At 33.3% G+C, this 21,447-nt stretch overlaps 1 protein-coding gene across 9 annotated transcripts in view; it reads right to left on the bottom strand.

Annotated features, from left to right (window-relative positions):
* The window catches only part of LOC124364793 (eukaryotic translation initiation factor 4E-binding protein Mextli), a 99,284-nt gene that overhangs the window by 14,465 nt on the left and 63,372 nt on the right, over positions 1–21,447 (bottom strand). For 7 of the 9 annotated variants that reach the window (XM_046820548.1, XM_046820545.1, XM_046820546.1 and 4 more), the window contains 4 exons: positions 19,322–19,392; positions 17,182–17,330; positions 12,909–13,037; positions 6,237–6,355 (listed from right to left, as the gene is read on the bottom strand). In XM_046820548.1, the coding sequence (XP_046676504.1) occupies positions 6,237–6,355; positions 12,909–13,037; positions 17,182–17,330; positions 19,322–19,392 (468 nt within the window). Of the gene's footprint in view, positions 1–6,236; positions 6,356–8,501; positions 8,638–12,908; positions 13,038–17,181; positions 17,331–19,321; positions 19,393–21,447 lie in introns of those variants that run through there. The other 2 variants (XM_046820549.1, XM_046820552.1) reach the window with 2 other exon arrangements.

The following is a 21,447-nucleotide window of genomic DNA, read 5'->3' as shown; positions in this document are numbered from 1 at the left end:
AAAACACATAAATTTGTAAAAATGTTTATAAATTGTTATAATCTGTAAAACTAACTCTTTTTGGTACCATGTTATATACAATAAACTAGAGAACACTATAATAGTAAATAATTTGGAAAACATAGGTTTTTATTTTTTATGGTTGGTAGAAATCCAAATTTATATAATAGAAAATGGGATACTTACCCGATAAAAATGTTATTGTAATAATGTTTTTGGGATATGTGAAAATTTTATAATAACCTAAAGAGGTCACAAATTTAGTCCAGTTTAAAAATGTATATATAGACATAGTAATATTTTGCTATACAATTAATTATAAAACACATACAAAAACAAAAAATGTGGGTGGTACTAATTTTTCTGTAAAGACGAAAACAGCAATGTCATTCTAAAATTACTATACTGTAATAGAACAATACAAAAAAACAGTGCTGTGTTCGGAAACTCTTTAACTTTCCAATGGTATATGAATCATGTTGATACTCGATTGTTTACGTACTATAACAAATGAGATTAAGCAGGCGGTTCAAATCAGCAGCCATTGATTGGCATTTAAGGAATGAAAATAAACAAATATCCATTGAACGGCAGTGAGGGTTAGTAAAAAAAAGTAATAAATCTACTCAGAAAGTACATACTACAAGGCTACAAAATGACCAGGCTGTTTGTGATACAATAATGCCAAAATATACAAAAACCTAACAGTATAGTAGTGGCACAAGTTATATGGACATTGTACTAGGCAAAGTTAGGCCTAAAAAGTAACATAAACTGAGGAACAACAGCTTAAATGTGATTTTTGAACCATTATCGTGGGCAGGCAGGCTACTTGCAAGGAAAGGATTGTTCAGTAGTCGCTCATCCAAGGTTATATCTACTAGATTAGACCATGAAAAACTGTCTGTAAGGTCATTAGTAATGAATGCTCTGGTATATTAATTGCAGCTAAAACAAACACTAACATTAAAAAACTTACAAAATGAAACGTGAAGACTGCTGTTTTAATGTCAAAATAGTGTCTAAATTTATAAGTAAAAATACCTCACTGAATGAAACACTCACTTATATGTGAAAATCATTGATTTTTTTCCGGTAAATGTCTAAACTCACTATATTTTACTCATTGCGTTTTTGGTCAAGCACACTCTTGTCTTGGATCACAATATAGTACTTGCTTGACTTAGTTTCCTGTACCTTTTTCTTTGCTTAACTCAGACAGTTCTATTTAAGCACTGAAAGTAAAAATGATGTGAGGTTATGAACACACTCACTAAAATCCCTTATGTACGTACCTACATTTTATAATGAAACATTTGTACCAAGATGTATAGGCTTTATGAAGGAGAGAATAAAAAAAAGAATAGTGCCAAACAGTAATGAATATATGTTTATAGGATTGGATTAGTTTTTCTATCCACTCTTCCTATAATGTATTTTCATTAACTTTGCATGTTGTAGTATTAACCCCTTCAATGCCACACATTGTTATGGAATACTTGTCATACGTGAAAGTATATTTAGAGGTGTTATCCACAAATACTGAGTCACTTCTAACAATTGGCACACAGTTATTAACCCATTGCGGATCAACGACGTGAGGGTGACGCGGAGCGAGGCGTGGACCAAAAGCACAATGACGTGACCCTCACGCGGATGACGTGGTACGGATGACTCATTTGTTTTGAACGCTTATCGCTGTTATAAGTCTCGGAGATTATTTATAGTCCGTTTTCCTGGACTGGCTTCCTATCTTATCTCTGGTACCTGTCCACAAATACTCCCCTCGTTATCGGTCAATAACGTTTTTATTTGCGACAAATTGTTTGTCCGAGTCGTACAGTCGTGGCGTTCGATTTTCCTTTGCCTCGTGTGCGTGTACGTAAATAAAATGGGTGATAATTTACGATCATCTGAATTAGATAGACTATTATTAGAAAGTGAAAGTGATGAAAGTGATATCGATAGTGTTATTGAGGATGGAGACGATTCCATCACGCGTATAATTGTTTCCGTGACTATCACACCAAAATCCACTACTAAGACAAAGACAGTCTCAATATTTTGTAAATATTAGATTAGTCGTTTCTTGAATTGACAGTTTTATTAGAACATTTTTTTATTGTGTACAACGTTTGATCCGTCCTATATCAAACAGCTACAACACGCAATAAACGTTAGTAAAAATGTTATGTACCTGTATTTTTACATTTGTTCTAGTATAATATACTTGTCTAATATGATCTGTATAATGTTTATATAACATAAATAACAACATAAACAAACAAAACATGTATAATTATATACGCTGGCCTAATTAGCGAGCGCGCTAAGCAGGCAGGTAGGCTTGCAAACACTGCGGGTGCTGCGTTGTAATACGGATTAATTCGTACTCTAAGGCCCGCGCGCGCGCCGTTTTCACGATCCGCAATGGGTTAAGTCATGGCGTTATTCATTGGCCAATTTTTGTTATTCTTTTTTGTAAAAAAACATGTTTTATATTCTCAAGACCTTAAAATTTAAGAACAATCAAAACCAAAATATTGCTTTGGTTTTGTTGTTAAGAAATGTCAGGGTCATCACTAAAATATCCGACACCCAATGAAACCCAGACACACTAAAAGAATGCTATATTTTTAAACATAATTTTTACCAATTTTTATCAAGTTATTACCAAAAATAAAAACTTTCAGTGCACCTTTTTTGTTTTAAGAATCAGGTACACACCAAGCTTTCGTAAGGCACATTTAGCGCCAGATGGGGTACACGTTGCTATGCATTTCCTCATTGTGTTTTTATTGTTTACCTGTTTTGGTGGTTTGTTAAATGTGATCCCGCGCTTAAATTAATACCTTAGACTGTACCTCATCAGCCAATAATTGCATAATTATTGAGGCAGATAATTTTTTAGTATCTCTAGATACACAGAGAAAAATTGAAAAACCATATTGAAATAATTGTTTATGTGCAAAATTGTGAAGCCTACATACATTTCTCATTATAATTAGGCTTTAATATAAAAATAAAATGATTACGGTTTTTGCTATTATACTCGTAATTGAAAAATTCAACAGTAAATAAAAAAAGTCCGGAAATAAGCCAACGTCATGAACGTGTTAATGAAGAGACATAAAATAAATACACAAATAGGATATTTTGCACCCACTGAATACTGTTTCAACCTCAGACAGATTCATTTTAAGGAATCCAGTGTTGCCAAATTACAGAAACGAAGGTTACAGGAATAAAGAGGTTTATAATCTCACTGAGTCTATTCTATATCACACACTATGTTATATACAGTCTATACAGTTCATACCAGTTCTCTAGCAAGCCTGCAAGGAAAGGAGGGGGTTTAAACATAGAAATTACCTTATTTTTAGGTGACGTGATTCATGTTGTGGCATGATATGGTAAGAACAGGCATAGGATTAAGTAGTAGCATGCAACTCTGATCGAATATTAGCAGCACAAACAATATGCAAACATGTTACAGAAGCAATTTTATGGTCACAGCAGACACTATTAAATAAAAGGGCTATAATCCCTAGAAATATAACTGTTTTACTACTGTTATTTGATGCATTCTATATCATATTAATTGATTCTAAATTTAGTTTAAACATGTTATATTTCTAAGAGTACTTACTTGACGTAATAGTTATTTTTTATAAAACAACAATTTCCAAAAACATTAAAAATATTAATAATTTAGGTGACAAGACTTAATTCCCATAAGGTAAATTTTCACAGTATCGCAATCACTTGCAGATTTTTATTTTGTATTTTCACAGATCATACTTAACCACAAACCACCACAATCTGAAAATGTATACAATTAATATATGTAGGTACGGGCAAGGCCCACCCACTCCAGTACAAGTGTAATGGGGCCCAGGTAAAATTGTCCGGAAATACTGGTATGTGTAAAGGCCTGGGTATGAGCTCTTCCAGTGTAATGTGTTACTGTGAATACGATAACTGTCATAATTTTTAAAACATTCAGACTAAACTTAGTATAAAGATAATATTGGCACATAGCTTAAATGAGTTTGTTAGCCGGATTAAACCAATTAACATTTTTAAGCATTGTTGCAAAATTTGTATCTATATTACGGAATCGGTTACATGTATTATTATATGCTTTTAATGATAATACTATAGATAAGGTGTTTCAATGCAGCACAGCATTACTGTTCTGCTGCTGATGCATAAATTAACTCATACGATAATCAATCCACAATGGGTTTAAGTTTGGACGCATTACTTTTCGCTATGTACCATCCTTAGTTTTTATGAAAATTTAATGATTTATTTTTTTAGATAATTATATTTGTTATCGAATAGAGTTAATAAAAACAACATTATATATTAAATACGTTAATTTATAATTTTGTAATTCCAAACAGAAAGTTGTTTACATAAAAAATTGATGTACGTCAACAAATTGTTACTAAAATCATATTTTTGTCTTTCACAAGCATCATTATTCAATATAGGTGTGACATTTAACAATATTAAATATTTCAGAAATCCATAAAAAAATATATATTTTACAAAGCACTACATTATAAAAATGTATTATTGTAAGAACTTACTGCAAAACTGTTAATACGTAGTATGATAACAGAAGCCATTTTCCCACTACCAATAGTATTTTCTTTTAAAGACAGTAGAAAATTCCAATAACTTATTTTTTTAATTTGAAAGACAAATATTTATAAATATACATTTGATCACATCACTTTTCAAAACGTATGTTAAGAAGGTACAGAGTATGGCCGCTTTTCTTGCTGATTTAGTAAAAGTTTGTTGTTTTATTTCCTATTGCCATCTTAAACTGTACTCACTCTATTGGACACAGATCAATTTCTTTAACTAAAAACAAACAGCTGTGACAAGTTAATCACCACTACCAACTTGACAATTGTTTACAGACAGTCTTATTTAAATTCAAGAATAGTAAAAAACAGTTGAACAAACTTTAAAAGTCAATAAATAAATATTATGATATATTATTCTTGAATGGGTGATCAATTGGATGTCGGTGGTTTGACCTGAACTTCAGCCGTCCAATCAGTTGGGTGTTGGCATTCTTCAACTGAACCTCTCTGGTTTGATCAATCAGATGATGGCAGCCAGAGGGTTAAAGAATCATTGTAACATCAATGTTTTATAATTTAACAAGACACATAGAATATAAATTTCTTCCCTTTTAAGCGAATGGAATATTTTAAAATCAAATTGTCTATTTATTTACTAAATGTTATTTAAAATCAAATCAGATAAGATTTTGTGAATTTTATAAAATAATGCATTTCACTTTCTTACAACTACTGAATAAAATAAAATAAACGTTAAGTAAGAATTTAATTTCAATAAAGATTATAATAACTATTTCAAAAATACTTGGGTAAAGTGAGAAAAATAAACAAACTAGAACTTCAAGGCTCTAATTTTTTTCAATATTAGACAATAAATTCTCAAACTACAAACTAGATTGTGAAGAAATGAATTTGCATCTTGTACATACTACTAAAATATAAGAAATTAAGTATACTCAGTTTTTAATAAAAAAAAATAATTTCCGTATTTTTAATTTTTTAATTAACAAATTTAAACTGTGCATTTTAAAAAGTATTGCCTATTGCTACAACTGCTAGGACTGTTTAGAAAAATTAACAAACAACAAAAACAAGTAATTAGAACAACTAAATTGCTCTGTTGATATATTGGCATGCATAACTAAGTATAATGATAACCCCAAGTACTGTTTATTATTAATAAATAAAAAGCCATAATTGGGATTTAAAGTAACATTTAATTATTCCTTAAAGAAAAACACAACATATGACAAGGGACTTACACAATTACAAGTCTTTACAGTAAAAATATCACTCATAATTTGAACATGGCTACTGACAGCTAAGCATTTAAATTCTTACGTTAAACTGAATCACCAAGGCAATCTATCAGGATGCAAGCATTATAAATACCCTTTTAAAATCATATACATCAGAAACATTCAACAAAGAGGCTGGGAAAACATAAGTATGCAATACACAGAAAAACAAATAATAATGCAAAGTAAATACCACACCGCAAAGCAATAATAAAAAACAAAAGAGACAGTGTATTAGAAGTTAGTAAGGAAACGAGTAAGGATTGACATAGGACCAGGTGTCTGAGTACGTGTACGGGGGCAGGTAGTCGTACGAGTAACTGTAGTAAGGTACCTTCTTGGCGATCGCAGGACACTCCAGGGTGATCTGATCCCAGTTGTGAGGAGGCGCTCGAGAATGATGTGAGTTTGAACATTCTAATAGGAATTCTTTGCTGTATTTCCGGCTGACTCCTGTAAACACCAAGTTACACAACAGGTTATTACTCTATTAATAATTCAATATTGACAAAAATGAAACAAAAACTTACATATAACTGTCTAACACATAAATAATAGTCACATATGTACATAATAATCAGTAATTTCAATCACTGTCCCTTGTTGGCTGATGCTGAAATGATCTGATATAACTATAGTCATTTTAAATGATTGATGATTGTTAAAGCTAAAAGCGCATGATTTACGGAAAAATTCATCATTTGATCATTTAACACCTTCACTGCGACTCTATACCGAGTTGATCTTGTCTTGTGTTATGAGACTACTTAACCCTCCGACCGATAATAAGAAACTCCCAGAATTATACACGGGTTGTTGTCTTTGCGCAGCATATTTTTTAAAAATATGTGCTAAATGCTAAGTATTAAGTGTTTTATATCAATTTTTTGTTAGAAACCAGAGAAAAATGTACAATAATGCAAATATGCACTTACTAGAATATGTTTTTTAATTTGTATATAAGTTAGAAAAAATATATTGTCAATTTTTTGTTTTCTAAGTTTCACTCCATATAACTTTTACATGACTTGAGGTAGCAAGATACTGTAAATGTAAAAAATATACACAGTTTTGTAAGTGAACAAGATCATAACATATATACACTTATTTACAACACAAAAGAAGTTTTTTGATAAAAATGTAACGTATGTACTACTATTTTTGGCAGTACGCATCCAAATTGATGTTTCATTTCACAACAAACAATCAATTATAAACAACGAACCTACATAATAAACTAGCAGCAATAGCAACAAAGAATGTCAAGGCTGTGCAATATGTCACTAGCTGCATAGTACGTCAGCTCTATGCCATGCAGCATTTGGATCGATATCAGCTGACAACGAGTAATATTACGAATATAAACTATATCAAATGAATTGGTATTTATTATCAGTTCACAAGCGATATTGATGAATGTCTGTGCCATCGGTCATCAGTTGGAGGGTTAAATAGTGTGTCTGCCGCAGTCAACGTGTTAACAATTTTGATGCCTTTCCATTTCAACCTCCACTAAAACAAGCATTCATATGATCAATTTATTTACTAAGGGAAATCTCAAGATGTCAATAGGCCACGTCGCTTATTCTGTATTGCATGTCGAAGTTTAGTCAAAATATCGTAATAAGCGGCTGCATTTATTGTTCTTCCTAATTACTAAACTAACAATACTCCATGTCTATCCCAAAACACGTTCACCATAACTTGCGTGTTGAAATTGTTTGTTTGGCCTTGACTTTAACCAGTGACGCATCTCATTTCTGGAGTTATATGAGAAACCCGTGTCTCGTCACCTGTGTTCCTCAGAACCAAACGAGAGCACAATTTGTGAAATTTCAAATGTTCAGACACAATTTTGTGCAATATTGTTTTACTTACGGTTGGAAATTCCAATGCTAGTGATGAAATGGTAAATCTTCCGTAATTACTAACGATCGGGCCAGATCGCGGATTATCACTGACATTTTCCTGTCCATCTATGAAAGTTCTCACGCACTTTCGCAGTTTGTTGTAACTCATCGCAATAGGACTGTACACTTCACTTATCTGAATATCCGTTACTGGAATGTTCCTTCTGTCAATAACTGGATGACTGATCATATTTCGCAGTTGGCGAGTTGATAAATTGCTTTGAACATCTTAAATTCACACAGTAAACATCACTCTACAATGATTTCACTGCAAATGGGGTCATTTCATATGCAATTATGCCGGGAATCGGCGCACATGCACATTGCGCTGTTCGCTCAAATAGTTACTGCTAAACCAACTTAACTTTCCGGATGACCTTTGTACGTTCTTGATGTTTAGTTATATTACATGCCATTGGCATAATCGTTTTTTTCCTACATTTTTGAGACATTTAGTTTTTGCTAAGTTCAAGACAAACAAAATCCTGGTTTTTTATATATATATATATATATATATATATATATATATATATATATAGCATATTGATTAACAACATAATATTAAATGTGATAGTATTTTCATGATAGGTTAAGCAGTTATTGTAACAATGTTTGCAAATATATCTACTTAGTAATTTGTAAAATGTTGTATGGTAAGAATGACTCACACTAATCAAAGATTGTTTTAACGATAGGCCAAGTAAAAGTTATGTACACAGAATTCTCCTGGTTTGTTGTAATCAAGTAATAAGGAGCTGATGCCTGGAATCATTCAGTCCAAGTGCCTGCAGACTCTCCTCGGCCCTGGAGATTGCCTTAAACATTCTTTCAACAGAACAGTTTTGGAAAAATATTTTCTAAATATTAGCTTGAAATTTGCCAAAAGAATGTATGCATAGTATTGATGCAAGGTGCGTAATATATTGAAAACAATATTCATGTTGAATCTGTTTTATTTTACAAGTATTACTAAAACACTCCTAGGTAATATTTTTATATTACAAAATATTTGTCCTATGAAAAATACTTTTGGAGTACATTGTTCCATTTTATCCACTTCTGAAACACGAAAAATCGAACAGTGTGACCAATAGACAACTTGTCACTGAACAGTTAGAGATTTTCTCCTCTAAATCACTCCTCCCTCTATAAATCACAACCAAAATTATAGTCAGTTTTCCGTGTATGGAAAATTAATGATCTCAACACCTTTTCAATAAACAAACATCCTCACTGTGTTGTTGATAAGACCATTGAGTTTAAGGCTAAAACCGTTAAATTGATACATTTACAAAAAAGTTGTTTTTAACTTTATTGACACACTTTTATAGTTTGTTTTGACTGATATGGTTTTGTTTTGAAGTAAATAAGAACTATCTTTGTAAATTATAAATTTTAAGGTTAGCATATCAATCATGACCTTGACATGGCTGTTTGTGTTTAGTTATTTTAGCCTATTTTTATATTACATATTATTATTTTTATCAATCTATTTTTCAAAAAAAATTTCATGTAATTTCGTTACAATCGTAAGATGTCACCGCTTGATCAGTTAAAACAATTTCCTATGGATAAAAGAAAATTTATTTGTACAGATTTTTTGTACAAAGTGACCATTATTTGTACATTTTTCTGTAGTAATTACCAAATACGTTATATATATAATGCACTTTAAATTCACGCTAATTGAAAGCCAATCTAAAAAGCTACAAAACAATAAAGAAATCATTCAATTTCAATAAAAACTGAGGGCACTGCTGAGCGAAACTTAGAGCATTGTAAAAGTGTACAAACAGGCTTTAGCAGATTTGCATAGTACTGGCCTCTCAACCTGCTTCATGGGAATTCAAACAACGTGTGAATGTAGCAAACAATATATGACCATATCAATTTGCTTCATCTTGTCAGAGGGAACAGCTGGTGGTCACCAGTGATATCAAAACATTGCCCCAAATGTCATCGGACTATTTTGGCACTGGTTACAATAATTAATCAATTTCTAACATTTAACCCTTTGCGCTCGAAAGGCCAGCAGCACTGGCCACAAGGTTGTAGACAGCTCGCATTAGTTTTGCCGTAGTTTGTCCTCGCAACTCGTATGGCCAGTACATACTTTCATTGACAGCTTGGTGGCCATATTTGTTGTTTGCCTCCCCAGATCGGAATTATTTTTGAATATCCTCCACGTTATTTGTGTAGTACTTTAAAATGTTTAACATGTTCAATGCGGGTGCGGTAGATCTACTACACGACTGCCTCGCGCCAGGCGCGCATGACGTAGATCTACTGCACAGCGCCATTGTTTAGTAACCCAGTCAGTGTGCTCTCAGCACTCGTTGTGTATGGTTGTCCGTTTTGCCGCTCGTGGGGACATACTTTTCCCGCATTTTTGTGGTCGCCGTTCTCAGTTAGCGTTTTGTGGTTAGTTTTTAGACTACTTCAAATTTTACCGTTTTTGTTGTGTGTTTAGTGTTATTCTTATAATACAATAGACATGGATTTGCCTCCTGGAACTAGTGGAATCCAGAATAGACGTCAGTTTGTGGCTAATAGTGATTCTGATTATGAAGACGACCCTGGTGTCCCTGGTTATGCTCCGGACCTCGACGATGAACAATACGAGACTGATGAGTCAGAGGTTGAAGACCCAGACTATGACGTAAGACCACCACAATGGAGTCCTCAAACTATAGGTATGAAAGATGTACCATTTACAAAAGAGGAAAAGTGTTTATTCCCTTTGCCTAATGAGATTACCCCAATCAATTTTTTCTTGTTGCTGGTGGATGTGATTTTTTTGGAGGGCATTGTGGCTACTATGAATAGATACGCGTTGGAGTTATTCTCTGGACCTACTACAACCCCAGGCTCACGAATCCATAAATGGAAAGACATTACCGTAGAGGATCTCAAATGTTTTATTGGCCTATTGCTGCACATGGGAATATTGCAATTACCCCAAATACAAGACTATTGGAAAACTTGTAAGCTGTTTTCAACGTGCTTCCCCAAATTCATGGCCAGGGACAAATTCATGCTTATTTTGTGATGCATTAATTTTGAAAGGTACCCTAACCCAAACAACAGAGCTTCTAAAGTACAGTTTCTAATTGACTACTTCAACAATAAAATGGATTCAATTTATTATCCTCAAAAAAGTTGTGCATTGACGAGGGAATGGTTTTATGGAGGGGACGGTTGTACTTTAGGCAATATATAAAAGGGAAACGCCATAAGTACGGCATCAAACTGTACAGTTTGTGTGACCCCCATGGCCTAATACTTCGTTTTTTTATGTATTGCAGAGTTTTAGATGATTACAGTGGTAAGGGACATGCAGCCAACGTTGTATTGAAGCTGATGCAAGGGAAACTCAATTGTGGCCACAGTTTATTTATGGATAACTATTATAATAGTTTTACTCTTGCCTCAAGCCTGCTCCGTAGGAATACATATTGCACTGGAACTCTTCGGCTGGACAGAAAATACATATCTCCTGAAGTCAACTCGGCAACCCTAAAAAAGGGTGAAACCATCGCCCGCTACGCTGAAAGTGTTGTTGTCGCCAAATGGAAAGACAAACGCGTTGTCTCTTACATATCCACTGAGTTTGAAAATGACATGGTGAATTCAATTAATCGAGGTGGTTTGGAGAGACTAAAACCACTACCAATTGTTCAATACAACCATTTTATGAAAGGCGTGGACCGCAGTGACCAAATGATGTCATATTATCCTTGCGAAAGGAAAACACTGCGGTGGTACAAGAAGATTTTTGTCCACGTAATTCAGATGATGTTAGTGAATGCACACTATCTCTATAACGAAGTTCACACATCAAGTGGAGAAAACAAAATGCCATTGTATGACTTCCGTCTGGAGGTTATTGACAAGCTACTCCCTGATGTTCCTGAGCTTCCTCGACCTCTGAAGCGCCGCAGCGTCCCCCATGTACCCTCATGGATTACAGAAAAAGTGGCTTGTGGAAAGAGAAGTAAAGAGTTTGCTATGCAAATGGCAGAAAGAAATACGTGATGTGGCAGTGTTTAGAATGTGATGGACAGCCTGGGTTGTGTGTCTCACATTGCTTTGTCCAATTCCATGACTAATGAAGCTTACCTTGGGGAGGATGGTTGGGTTGTAAATAGTAGTTTTTAGTGTTTTTTATCAATATATTTTTAGTTATACTAAGTGATTTGTTCCCAGTATTATTATAAACAATCGTTAGTGGTCTGTTTTTTCAAAAACAATAAGGAAAACGGTGCGCGCTTCGAAAAGAGACTGGCCCCAGGAGCTTGTGCGGTAGATCTACTGCACATTTTCAAAATGGTGAAATTCAGCTCTTTTTTGATGACCTTTCTGTACCAACCCGTGTCACAACAACTACATTGGTAAGTGAATACTAATAAAAAATATTAGCCTCTAGTAACATACATTACTTACTTTTTAGCAGCGAACGTGTTAAAGAAGAAATGAAAACAAATTTAACTCTTATGCGTATATTGTTGGAAAGATATGTAAATAAAGTAGGCATTTACAGTTGTGTTATACTCAAACATGAACTGTTTTACATTTTTTTGCTGAATAAAACTTTTAAAAATACATACCTATGTGTAGTCAAGAATAGTTAGCATAAGTCTCCTAGTTAAATTTTCTAGATTTCTATCACTTTAGTGTATAGGCCCATTACGCGTTATTCTGTAAAATTTACTGCTTTAGCTAAATATTACTTTAATTACACAGCTGATCAATAGGTAACATCACTCAACATTCATTATAAAACAAAGAGAATATTAGAAAATAACTGCTATGTGTAGTGGCCAGTGATGCTGGTCTTAGGAGCTATGGACGTATAATATCTTGGCCAGTACAGCTGGACATATGAGCTGAGCATCCAGCAAAAATTAATCACACTTCCGACAAAATGGCGACAGCCGGTAGAGCCGGCTATACGAGTTCCAAGGATAAATTACAAATACTATCTTCCAGTGCATAGTGTTAACAGTGTAATCAAGAATTTGACTTCCAATACTAGAAAGTTTACCAATTATTAAAAATCGGTAAAAAATAATCAAAGTTTAATCCTTATTTTTTACCTTGACTCTGAGGAGACAATGGAGGACCGGCCATGGGAGTGGAGTTGGAGCGGCCCAACACTGGTCGTCTCTCGAGCTGCCCGACTGGGTACATCGCCTGGTAGCCCAGGCTTGGATCAAAACTCACCCCTGCACAGATGTAATGGTTAGTTTTGTGAAGAAAACTATGAAAGTGGCTAATACTGGTAAATATAATTCAACTTGTACAAGTTAAACTTTGTGTGTCAACATGGATCCCACAAACAATTATGTATGTGATAAGAAGCTCCTCTTTCAGAAGAATAATCAATTTCAGAGTGAAGAGATATATTAAATGTACATAAGCTAGGTTAAATAAATACTATTTTGAAATTAAATGAGAATACTATTGCATAAATATTACAGGAAAGAATCCAAATACATCAAACAATAAAAGGATTTCCTTGTATTATGTTCGCTTCAGTGTTGTTTCCTGGTTTCCGTGTCTTAACCTGGTTTGGTTTGAATTTATACAAGTTAGTGCCTTTTATAAGGGTTAATTTTCAAATGAGAATGTAAAATTCTGTGAAGAGAAAGAGAATTGTGGTGTCTATAGAAAAAGTGACAGGAATAATTGGTAGCTTAAATATTCGAGAATCTACTTGAAAGATTGCCACAGTGTATAATGTCAAATAGTCATTGTAGGGGATTGGAGAAGACATGAAAAATAAATATAACGGTTTTCTGTCAGAAAATATCTTCAAAGAAAAGGTGTTCAGAAGGGATGACTAGCAAAATGCAATTTGTCTTTGGTTCAGAGACAACATTGGTTCTAAGGAACTCTGATACCGAAGGAGAAAGCCTTGATGTGAATAAAAAAGTTAGATTGGGATCAATTATTTATTGCATGCCGAGTTTGACTTGAAAAATAAGTAAATAAAGAGATTTTGTGACCGGATGCCAAGGCTGTTCAATATTTTGTGGATTTCTTTTAAGGGTCTTTTAAAAACAGAGTCTTCTGCCAGACCCAGTTTATATAACACTGGTGAAACAGACCCTTTTCAAGATTTTGCCAATAAATATTCTTGCTTCACAGAAGAAGAATCTTTTCCAGTGATAACAAACAGCAAAGAGCCTGTTATGGTTTTGGCCTGTAGTATGTATGAACTTCAACAGCTTCTAACTAAAAAATCAGAACAACTCAAAATAATAAAAAATAAATGTAAACATTGTATCATTGTCCATTTCCTACACTAATCAATAATTAGATTAAATGAACTCAAGTATTTTTGAGAAGGGGTTTCACCAACCGTTAGTGACAAATATAAAGATATTTAAATAACAAAGGTCTGCCAGAAAAAGATAACGCCTTGAGCAATGATCCCTTGCACCTTCTGAAGAAGGCTTGTTTCATCTCAAAGATAAAATTTAACAAACCGACCCAAGACATCAAACCCACCTGATATAAACACAGCACAATAAGATCAAGATATGTCCTATAAATACCTACAATGTAGCTTTTTTAACTACTTAGCTCATTGTCAGTTGTGCCGGAAACAATATTTTGAAACACTTGTAAGTATTAAAATCATTCCTTTTAAATGAAAGCACTTTGATTCAGTCCTGACACACCAAAAATAAAACCCATAACCCAATACCTGCCATAATCGATGAGGAAAACCAGGTTTTTATATAAGTTTAAAAAGCAGTTAAGACCATTCTCCAAATATTGTTACCTATCAATTTAAAATATGGTAAATGTTTTAGCTATTTTTACTTGTTCTAACATAATTTTGTTTACATGGCACAATATAAATGATAAAAAGTTTTGTAACATATAAATATGGCAAATGCCTGAACCCTATTATCCTTTCAAATCTTCCATTGTCATTAACAAACTTTAAACAAACAATAAAGATATTTATTGTTGAAAAATCTTGTCCATACTAATAACATAATATATTCTCAATTTATTTTCATAATGGATGAGTAAATTTTAGTACATTTCTTATATGTTTTCATCAGACAACGCACAAATACTTAGGCGCTGGTTAGACATGATCTGCGTGCACAGATGGTTGAAAAATTGTTTCAGTATGAGAAGTAACAAGAATTCTTCATGTGGCTTGTCATCTACCTTTTCACACCCCTCCTTGAACCGCTTCGCACATTTAAACATGTGCATTTTCAACAATGTTTCTGTACACCGCGTACTATTTAGAGGGGTTCCGGAGATTTTTTTTTTTCCAGATATCACTAGAAATTTAATCACAACACATTACTTGTAATGGTGATTCACTTTTTTTTTATTTTTTAAATTTACTTTCAATAAACACGTTTAAAACATTTACACCAAATTTGCTATTGACCTCAAAAAGTTTTACTTGAACTAAAGGAAGAACTCCTCTTACCAGTCATATGTTTACAAACAACAAAGTGTTGCCAATTCTTGAGTAATATCTAAATTCAAGGAACTTAATTAACCAACATTACACTATAATATTTCTTAAAACATCAACAATAACACATGCTGTATTAATAGTTTCATCACCAATAAGAGGTCAGTACAAGGTATGATGTCGCCTGACATCATTAGTACTGATGATACCATGGTGGCATCATTGGTCTTTGTACTCTTTTATGTACACTGTATAAATAAATTTTATTCATAGGAAATTATAATGCCAAATAAATACAATTCACAAAACTTTTTTAGGACCAGTGATGTAAAACAATTGTATTAGGCTGAATTTGTAATAGTAACAATACTTATGCTGTGACATATGAAGATAGTACAATTTTTGTAATAGTTTCAAACTGAAAACTACTTCTAAAAAAACAAATATGTAACTCTTGAATATTGTAGCCTTAGTGTTGTTTGTGTAGTTTTTTTATAAATATTTTAAATAATTCAACATGGTAATTTTGAACATATTATTAATTTTCTACTTCAGACAATGTTCAATAATAACCCTCAAAGTGCTATCGTACTGAGACATTCACATAAACCACGTTTAAGTGCTAGCGTAGCACTAAGTAGTGTTTTTGTTAAGTTGTGTTAGAGATGAAGAGTTTATTTAATATTTACGTTCTTTGTAAAGTAAAACATAGGATAGATTCCATTATTATTGTTGAATCTGGAACTACTAATTCGGAAGATATGAGAAGTACAAAAAGTAAAAATCACTTGATTCAGACAGTGTGATATACATCAGCTGATTCAGTTAGCTATAGGCACACATATAAGATAGCAGTTTTTTCATTTATGAAACTGTGTTGTACATTGTAACTGGCAATTCGAGTTTGCGGGCTAATATGTATAACCAAAAATAATATCTATAACGTTACTGTCATTAAAAAAAGAAGAAATATTGATTGTCTAAGTACTTATGATGTTGCTAACATTATTTGTAAATTTAGGGAGGTGTAACAAAATTATTGATTTTGAATTGTTCCATGTACTTTATTGTTGAAAAAAACTTTGGTGCAAAATTTATAATTACATTTTGAAATTTTTATTCCAAATTACGAAGGAAACATAATTTTTCGGACATATATGCCTTTGTTCAGTGATACAACAATGTTTCGATATCTGCAGTCTGATCCCTTCCTTAAGTAAATGACTAAATGACTAACCTGATCCCTGAGGAAGAATTTCGGGCCTTATATGTCATGCCAGTCAAGAAATGACACCTTGGAAAAAGGGGAGAACAGCTCTGTACCAGCCTCTCAAGTCAAAGTAAGCACGGTAGCACACTCTTATGTCCAAGCTAGAAATTGACTTTAACACTAAGGGAGACCCCACCAACCACAACATTCATCTTCCGCAGTAGACTTATTGATCTACCTTTGGACCCCAATATCTCGTCATTTCCGGTTAATGATGTGCCAGTCCTGCACATCTGTAGGGTTGCCCAGATAAAAGTGACATCAGTTTTTCTGTACAGAGTGTAGGTTCAAGTGGAAGGTATAAACCATAAACCAGTAAGAAGTTTTTTACCTTACAGGACATGATTGCCTGAAAGAAGTTATATATAATACATGGTATTTGAACACATTTGTATTTCAACATTATTTTTTTGTTCAACTATGTCATATGGCTCAGCACTTTTAAAGTAAAATAGCACCTGGAGGGTCACTGAAAGTAACGTACATTCAATGAATCGTTACTATATAGCACAAAGTGCTACCTACAATGTAAAAACTGTGACCAGTTCCAAAAATTGTTTATGAATCACATCACATTGTTAGTTGGTAATTTAAAAAACCATGCAGGTCAATAAACAACACCAAACATGTTTGACACGGTGCGGACCTGGTGGCGACAGTGTGTTGATACAGGTGATATCGTCACTATCTCCACTACTTGTGGATGGGCCATTGCCATTACCTGAGTCTACAGAGTTCAGTCGGAACGTCATCATATCTTGGACAACAGGATCAACAAACACATCTTCGTCAATCCTGCACACAAAAACACAATGAGTTCAAGAAGGAAATTTTCATCAGCAATAAAGTGTAACAGGTGTGTTTTTTTAAGTAAGTACCGTTTTGATATATAAAAATAATCAAGTAAATTTGTTGTAGCAATTTTATTTATATATGAAAGCCGACACTTTTCTACATAATTGTCATCAACAATAAAGCACTTATGTCTAAAAACAACCTTTTTTCTCCCTTAGGACAAGAAGCTTATAAATTGCACTTAGCCCTATAAGGACCTTAGTGCTGCTTTCGTAGTGACACAATGGGTAAGGTTAGGGGGTAGGAGCCGCCTCCTATCGAGATGCATGAGGAAGAATTAGGGCACTAATCAGTCACGTCCCCCCAAAAGAATGGGAGGCCAGCTCTAAACCAGCCTCTCAGTGGCACACCCTTGTTGAGGCTAGCAAGAACCTCATACTTAGGGAACGAATCCCACCAACTTCAACAGTCATCTTCCACAGTAGACTAGACTTATCAAATTACCCTTGCACCCCAGAATCTCTAAATTTGTGGTTAGTGATGCACCGCTCCTGGACATCCATAGGGTTGCTCAGTTTCAAGTGCACATCAGTTTTTGCAGTGTCCAGTGATAGGTTCAACTGGAAGGTATAAACTAGCCAGAAGTGATCCCTGCTGGGTATAAAAAACAAAAAAAACCTTTGCACACTTTTATCATAGAAAATTGTGGCACTGACCTTCAAAATGCTTCTTCTGATAAAAAACAAACGGCAGTCACTGGGTGCTTAATTGCAGCTGTTTGGGGGATTATCAAATTGTTTCAGCAAAATGCTGTGATGAGATCTTTAATTCATTTTGCTGTATGTGGATGGACATTGTCATACGGAAAAAGATGTTTCCCAATAGTTTTTAAAAATTAAATAAAAATGTCATAGACAACCACCTCTTGAAACTTAAGGAAATTCCTCTGATAATGAAGAAATTGTGAAATGTCCGTTTATTTTCACTTTATCATTCACTCTCTGCATCAAATTGTTAGTGATCTTTGATGGTTGTTCACTTCGTTTCTCATTATGAACATGCTTTCAGCCATCTTTTAAATATCTTACCCATTTGAATGCCATTTTATCACTCAATGTTTTGTCCATAGACTTCACCATTCTGATGGTGAACTTCAACTGCTTTCATGTCTTTAGTGTTAAGAAAACAACAGCATGTATTTCACAGTCAGCGGGATTCTCAGGGGCATTTGAAATAAGCATGAACAAATATAGGTAGACAGTGCAGAAACGCAAGACACTAACCACAGTGCTGCAGCATAGAAATTTCAAAACAGTACTTACTTAAGAAAACACTCTAATATATATATAAACAATGTTGTAAGAAATTCTTTTTACAATTTTTTACAATATTGATACAGATCTAATAGAATTATTAGAATTATATCCAAAATGTAAGTTGGAATTTTTTAAGGCACACAGAGAGGAATAAGGATGTTCCTGTTATCAGTGAGAATCAGTGGGGATCTGGACCCCCAAATTTTCAATTTTTTAAAATTACTTTTTTAGCAAATGTATTATTATTTAAGTAATTCAGTATTACTGACATGTACTGCTGAAAGATTGTTCAACATTGAAACGGGCCTAGAACTTTTTAAGGAACAAAATGGGGAATGAGCGGTTGACTGCACTTGCCTTCCTTTCTGTCCATTACAGGAAAATATTAGTCGTCTTGATCCCCCCCCCCCCAATTTCTTCCTGGCTACGTTCTTACAGCCATGTATTGTTTGTTATTATATCAGTTCCTATTTAATGTATTTTCTGAGAAATTATTTTAATCATTGTAACCATGTACATCAGCGCTGAAACTTCCTGACTAAATACGTAACAAGTCAAAATAAAATAACCTTGTCCAAGAAACTTAATATCATTTGTCAAGCATACAAACGTATAAAAATCAATCACTATAGTTTATGAACAAATAAGATATTTTTAGAAAAAAGATAAACATACCCATAGCAGTCACCCGTGCAATTCTTCTGCAGCCAAACGTTGTAGTATTCTTCCAGCACCAATCTTGAATTCTGAAAATGTATTGCACTGTTAAAAATTGAATAAAATTTGGAAAATCACATCAAGTACAGCACACTCTCAATTATCTGAGACAATATTGAACTACGTTCGGTAATGTAATACAAATTTTTTTAGAAGTTAATTGTAAAGTTTGGATTGTAATATTGTACATATATTTGGGAAATAAATCAATTCATTCATTCATTCATATTGAGACTATAACTACTTAGCGCACAGAGAATCTTTAGGTAACACCAGGGCAAAACTTCCTAGCTAAACTACTGAAGAATACGGACACTGTATAGGAACGTTCCATTATTTTCTAAGCAATTTTGTATTATAATGGTTGTATTTGACAGGTTTTGGTCAATTTATGATGTATATGAGATGTTAGTGACACAATTCACCAGTAGGATGCAGTGTTGTTTGTTATATCGTCAGAGGCATGCTACTTCCTATCAGCGAATCTCTGAAACTTCTCAGGCATGTTCTAGGCCTGCATAGCAACAATGTCTGAATATATAATAAGATACAGATATTTCATATCATTTCAAGCTTTTCTAGTGGTTATATGGTCCTATTGTAACTTCCCTGATTTTAGAATCAGTTCTTTGTCAAATACAATTACTTAAAATAATAGATTGATCTAGGTGTGGGTATGGTGTTAAAACATTAATTCCGACCAAGTAGTTACTTAATTTCACATTTTATTAAACTTGCTTAGTCTTTTCAGCAAATAAATAATAAAAAATATCTTATACAACAAAAGATATCGATCCATAAATTGAAATTAAGAGAGACAATTTTAAATAAAAAATAGATATAATTACCTACCTAAATACTGAGAATAAAGAAATATTACACAGAAAAGAGCCTACATGGCCTTAATTGCCTGTGTGTAGACTCAAGTTAAAAACTGGACATTTATTAATTTTTATTCTTTTGAGATTTTTTTTACTAATATTGCCGTCAGAGGCTAATGTACCAATAAAGTTAATCATTGAAATGTTCATAAGTTTATAGAAGAAATTCACACTTATTACAGTAAAACCTCCTTAATCCCACATTCTCTATAATCCAGCATCAACGGCAATAGATAAAAATTACAGAATTGCCTTCACAATAAACATTGTAAAGTGAGCAACTCGACAGCTACCGCCGACACTCAACAACCACAAAGCATCACGCTCTGAGCAGTAAACTTGAGTGGGCTAACCATTGTGACTGTTCAGCAACAAAGAAATCAAAAGTAAAAAATCTCTATATCGTTCTTTACACATGGTTTTTAGCCAACATTCAGAAGGCAAACCTGTTACAGGACCTAAGTTAATTGAAAAAGCAAAACTCTTTTAGCAAGAATTGAATCTTGAGGAGGATAAATGTACGTTTTCAAGTGGTTAGATAAATGGGATCCAAAAGTTAGATTTTTTTAGGAGACGCTAAGTCTGCTGACAAAGTTGCTGCAAATGAGTTTAAAGTCCATTCCAGGTGTACAATGCAGATGAAACCGGCTTGTTATGGTGCCTAACTCCACTTTAGCAGATCATGACGAAAAAAGTGCCAAAGGTTTTAACATGAACAAAGACAGGTTGACAGTCTTCATAAACAGATGATCATAAACTTAGAATAGAATAGAATAGAATAGAATATATTTTATTCCAGAAAATATAGTTTACAAAAATTTACATCAGTACTGGTAGGAATTACTAGCCACAGTATCCAGTAAGCGTGGCTAGCTCAACTGAAAGTTGTACTTCATTGTATAATGATCAGTCGAAACTTAACAAGTACATCGTGCGGTTAATCTGCAGTGTGCACACCCCACAGTTAACATTATTTTAAACATAACATTTTTTAATTATAACTTTACAAATTAAAATCTTTTAATATAAAACTGTACAAATTCCTAAACTAAAATTTGAAAAAAGCTATCAATATTAATAAAATTTAAAAGCCAACTTTTGAATTTATTCTCAAATTTGCTTCTATTTTTACAATTTTTTATTTGTAAAGGCAAAAGATTAAAAAATTTTGGACCCAAAAAAGAAAAACTTTTTTTGAAAATT

This window comes from Homalodisca vitripennis, chromosome 6, assembly GCF_021130785.1.
Source record: "Homalodisca vitripennis isolate AUS2020 chromosome 6, UT_GWSS_2.1, whole genome shotgun sequence".
Lineage (NCBI taxonomy): Eukaryota > Metazoa > Arthropoda > Insecta > Hemiptera > Cicadellidae > Homalodisca > Homalodisca vitripennis.
The sequence above is the reverse complement of the archived record's forward strand: the minus strand, read 5'-3'. Positions and strand labels throughout refer to the sequence as shown.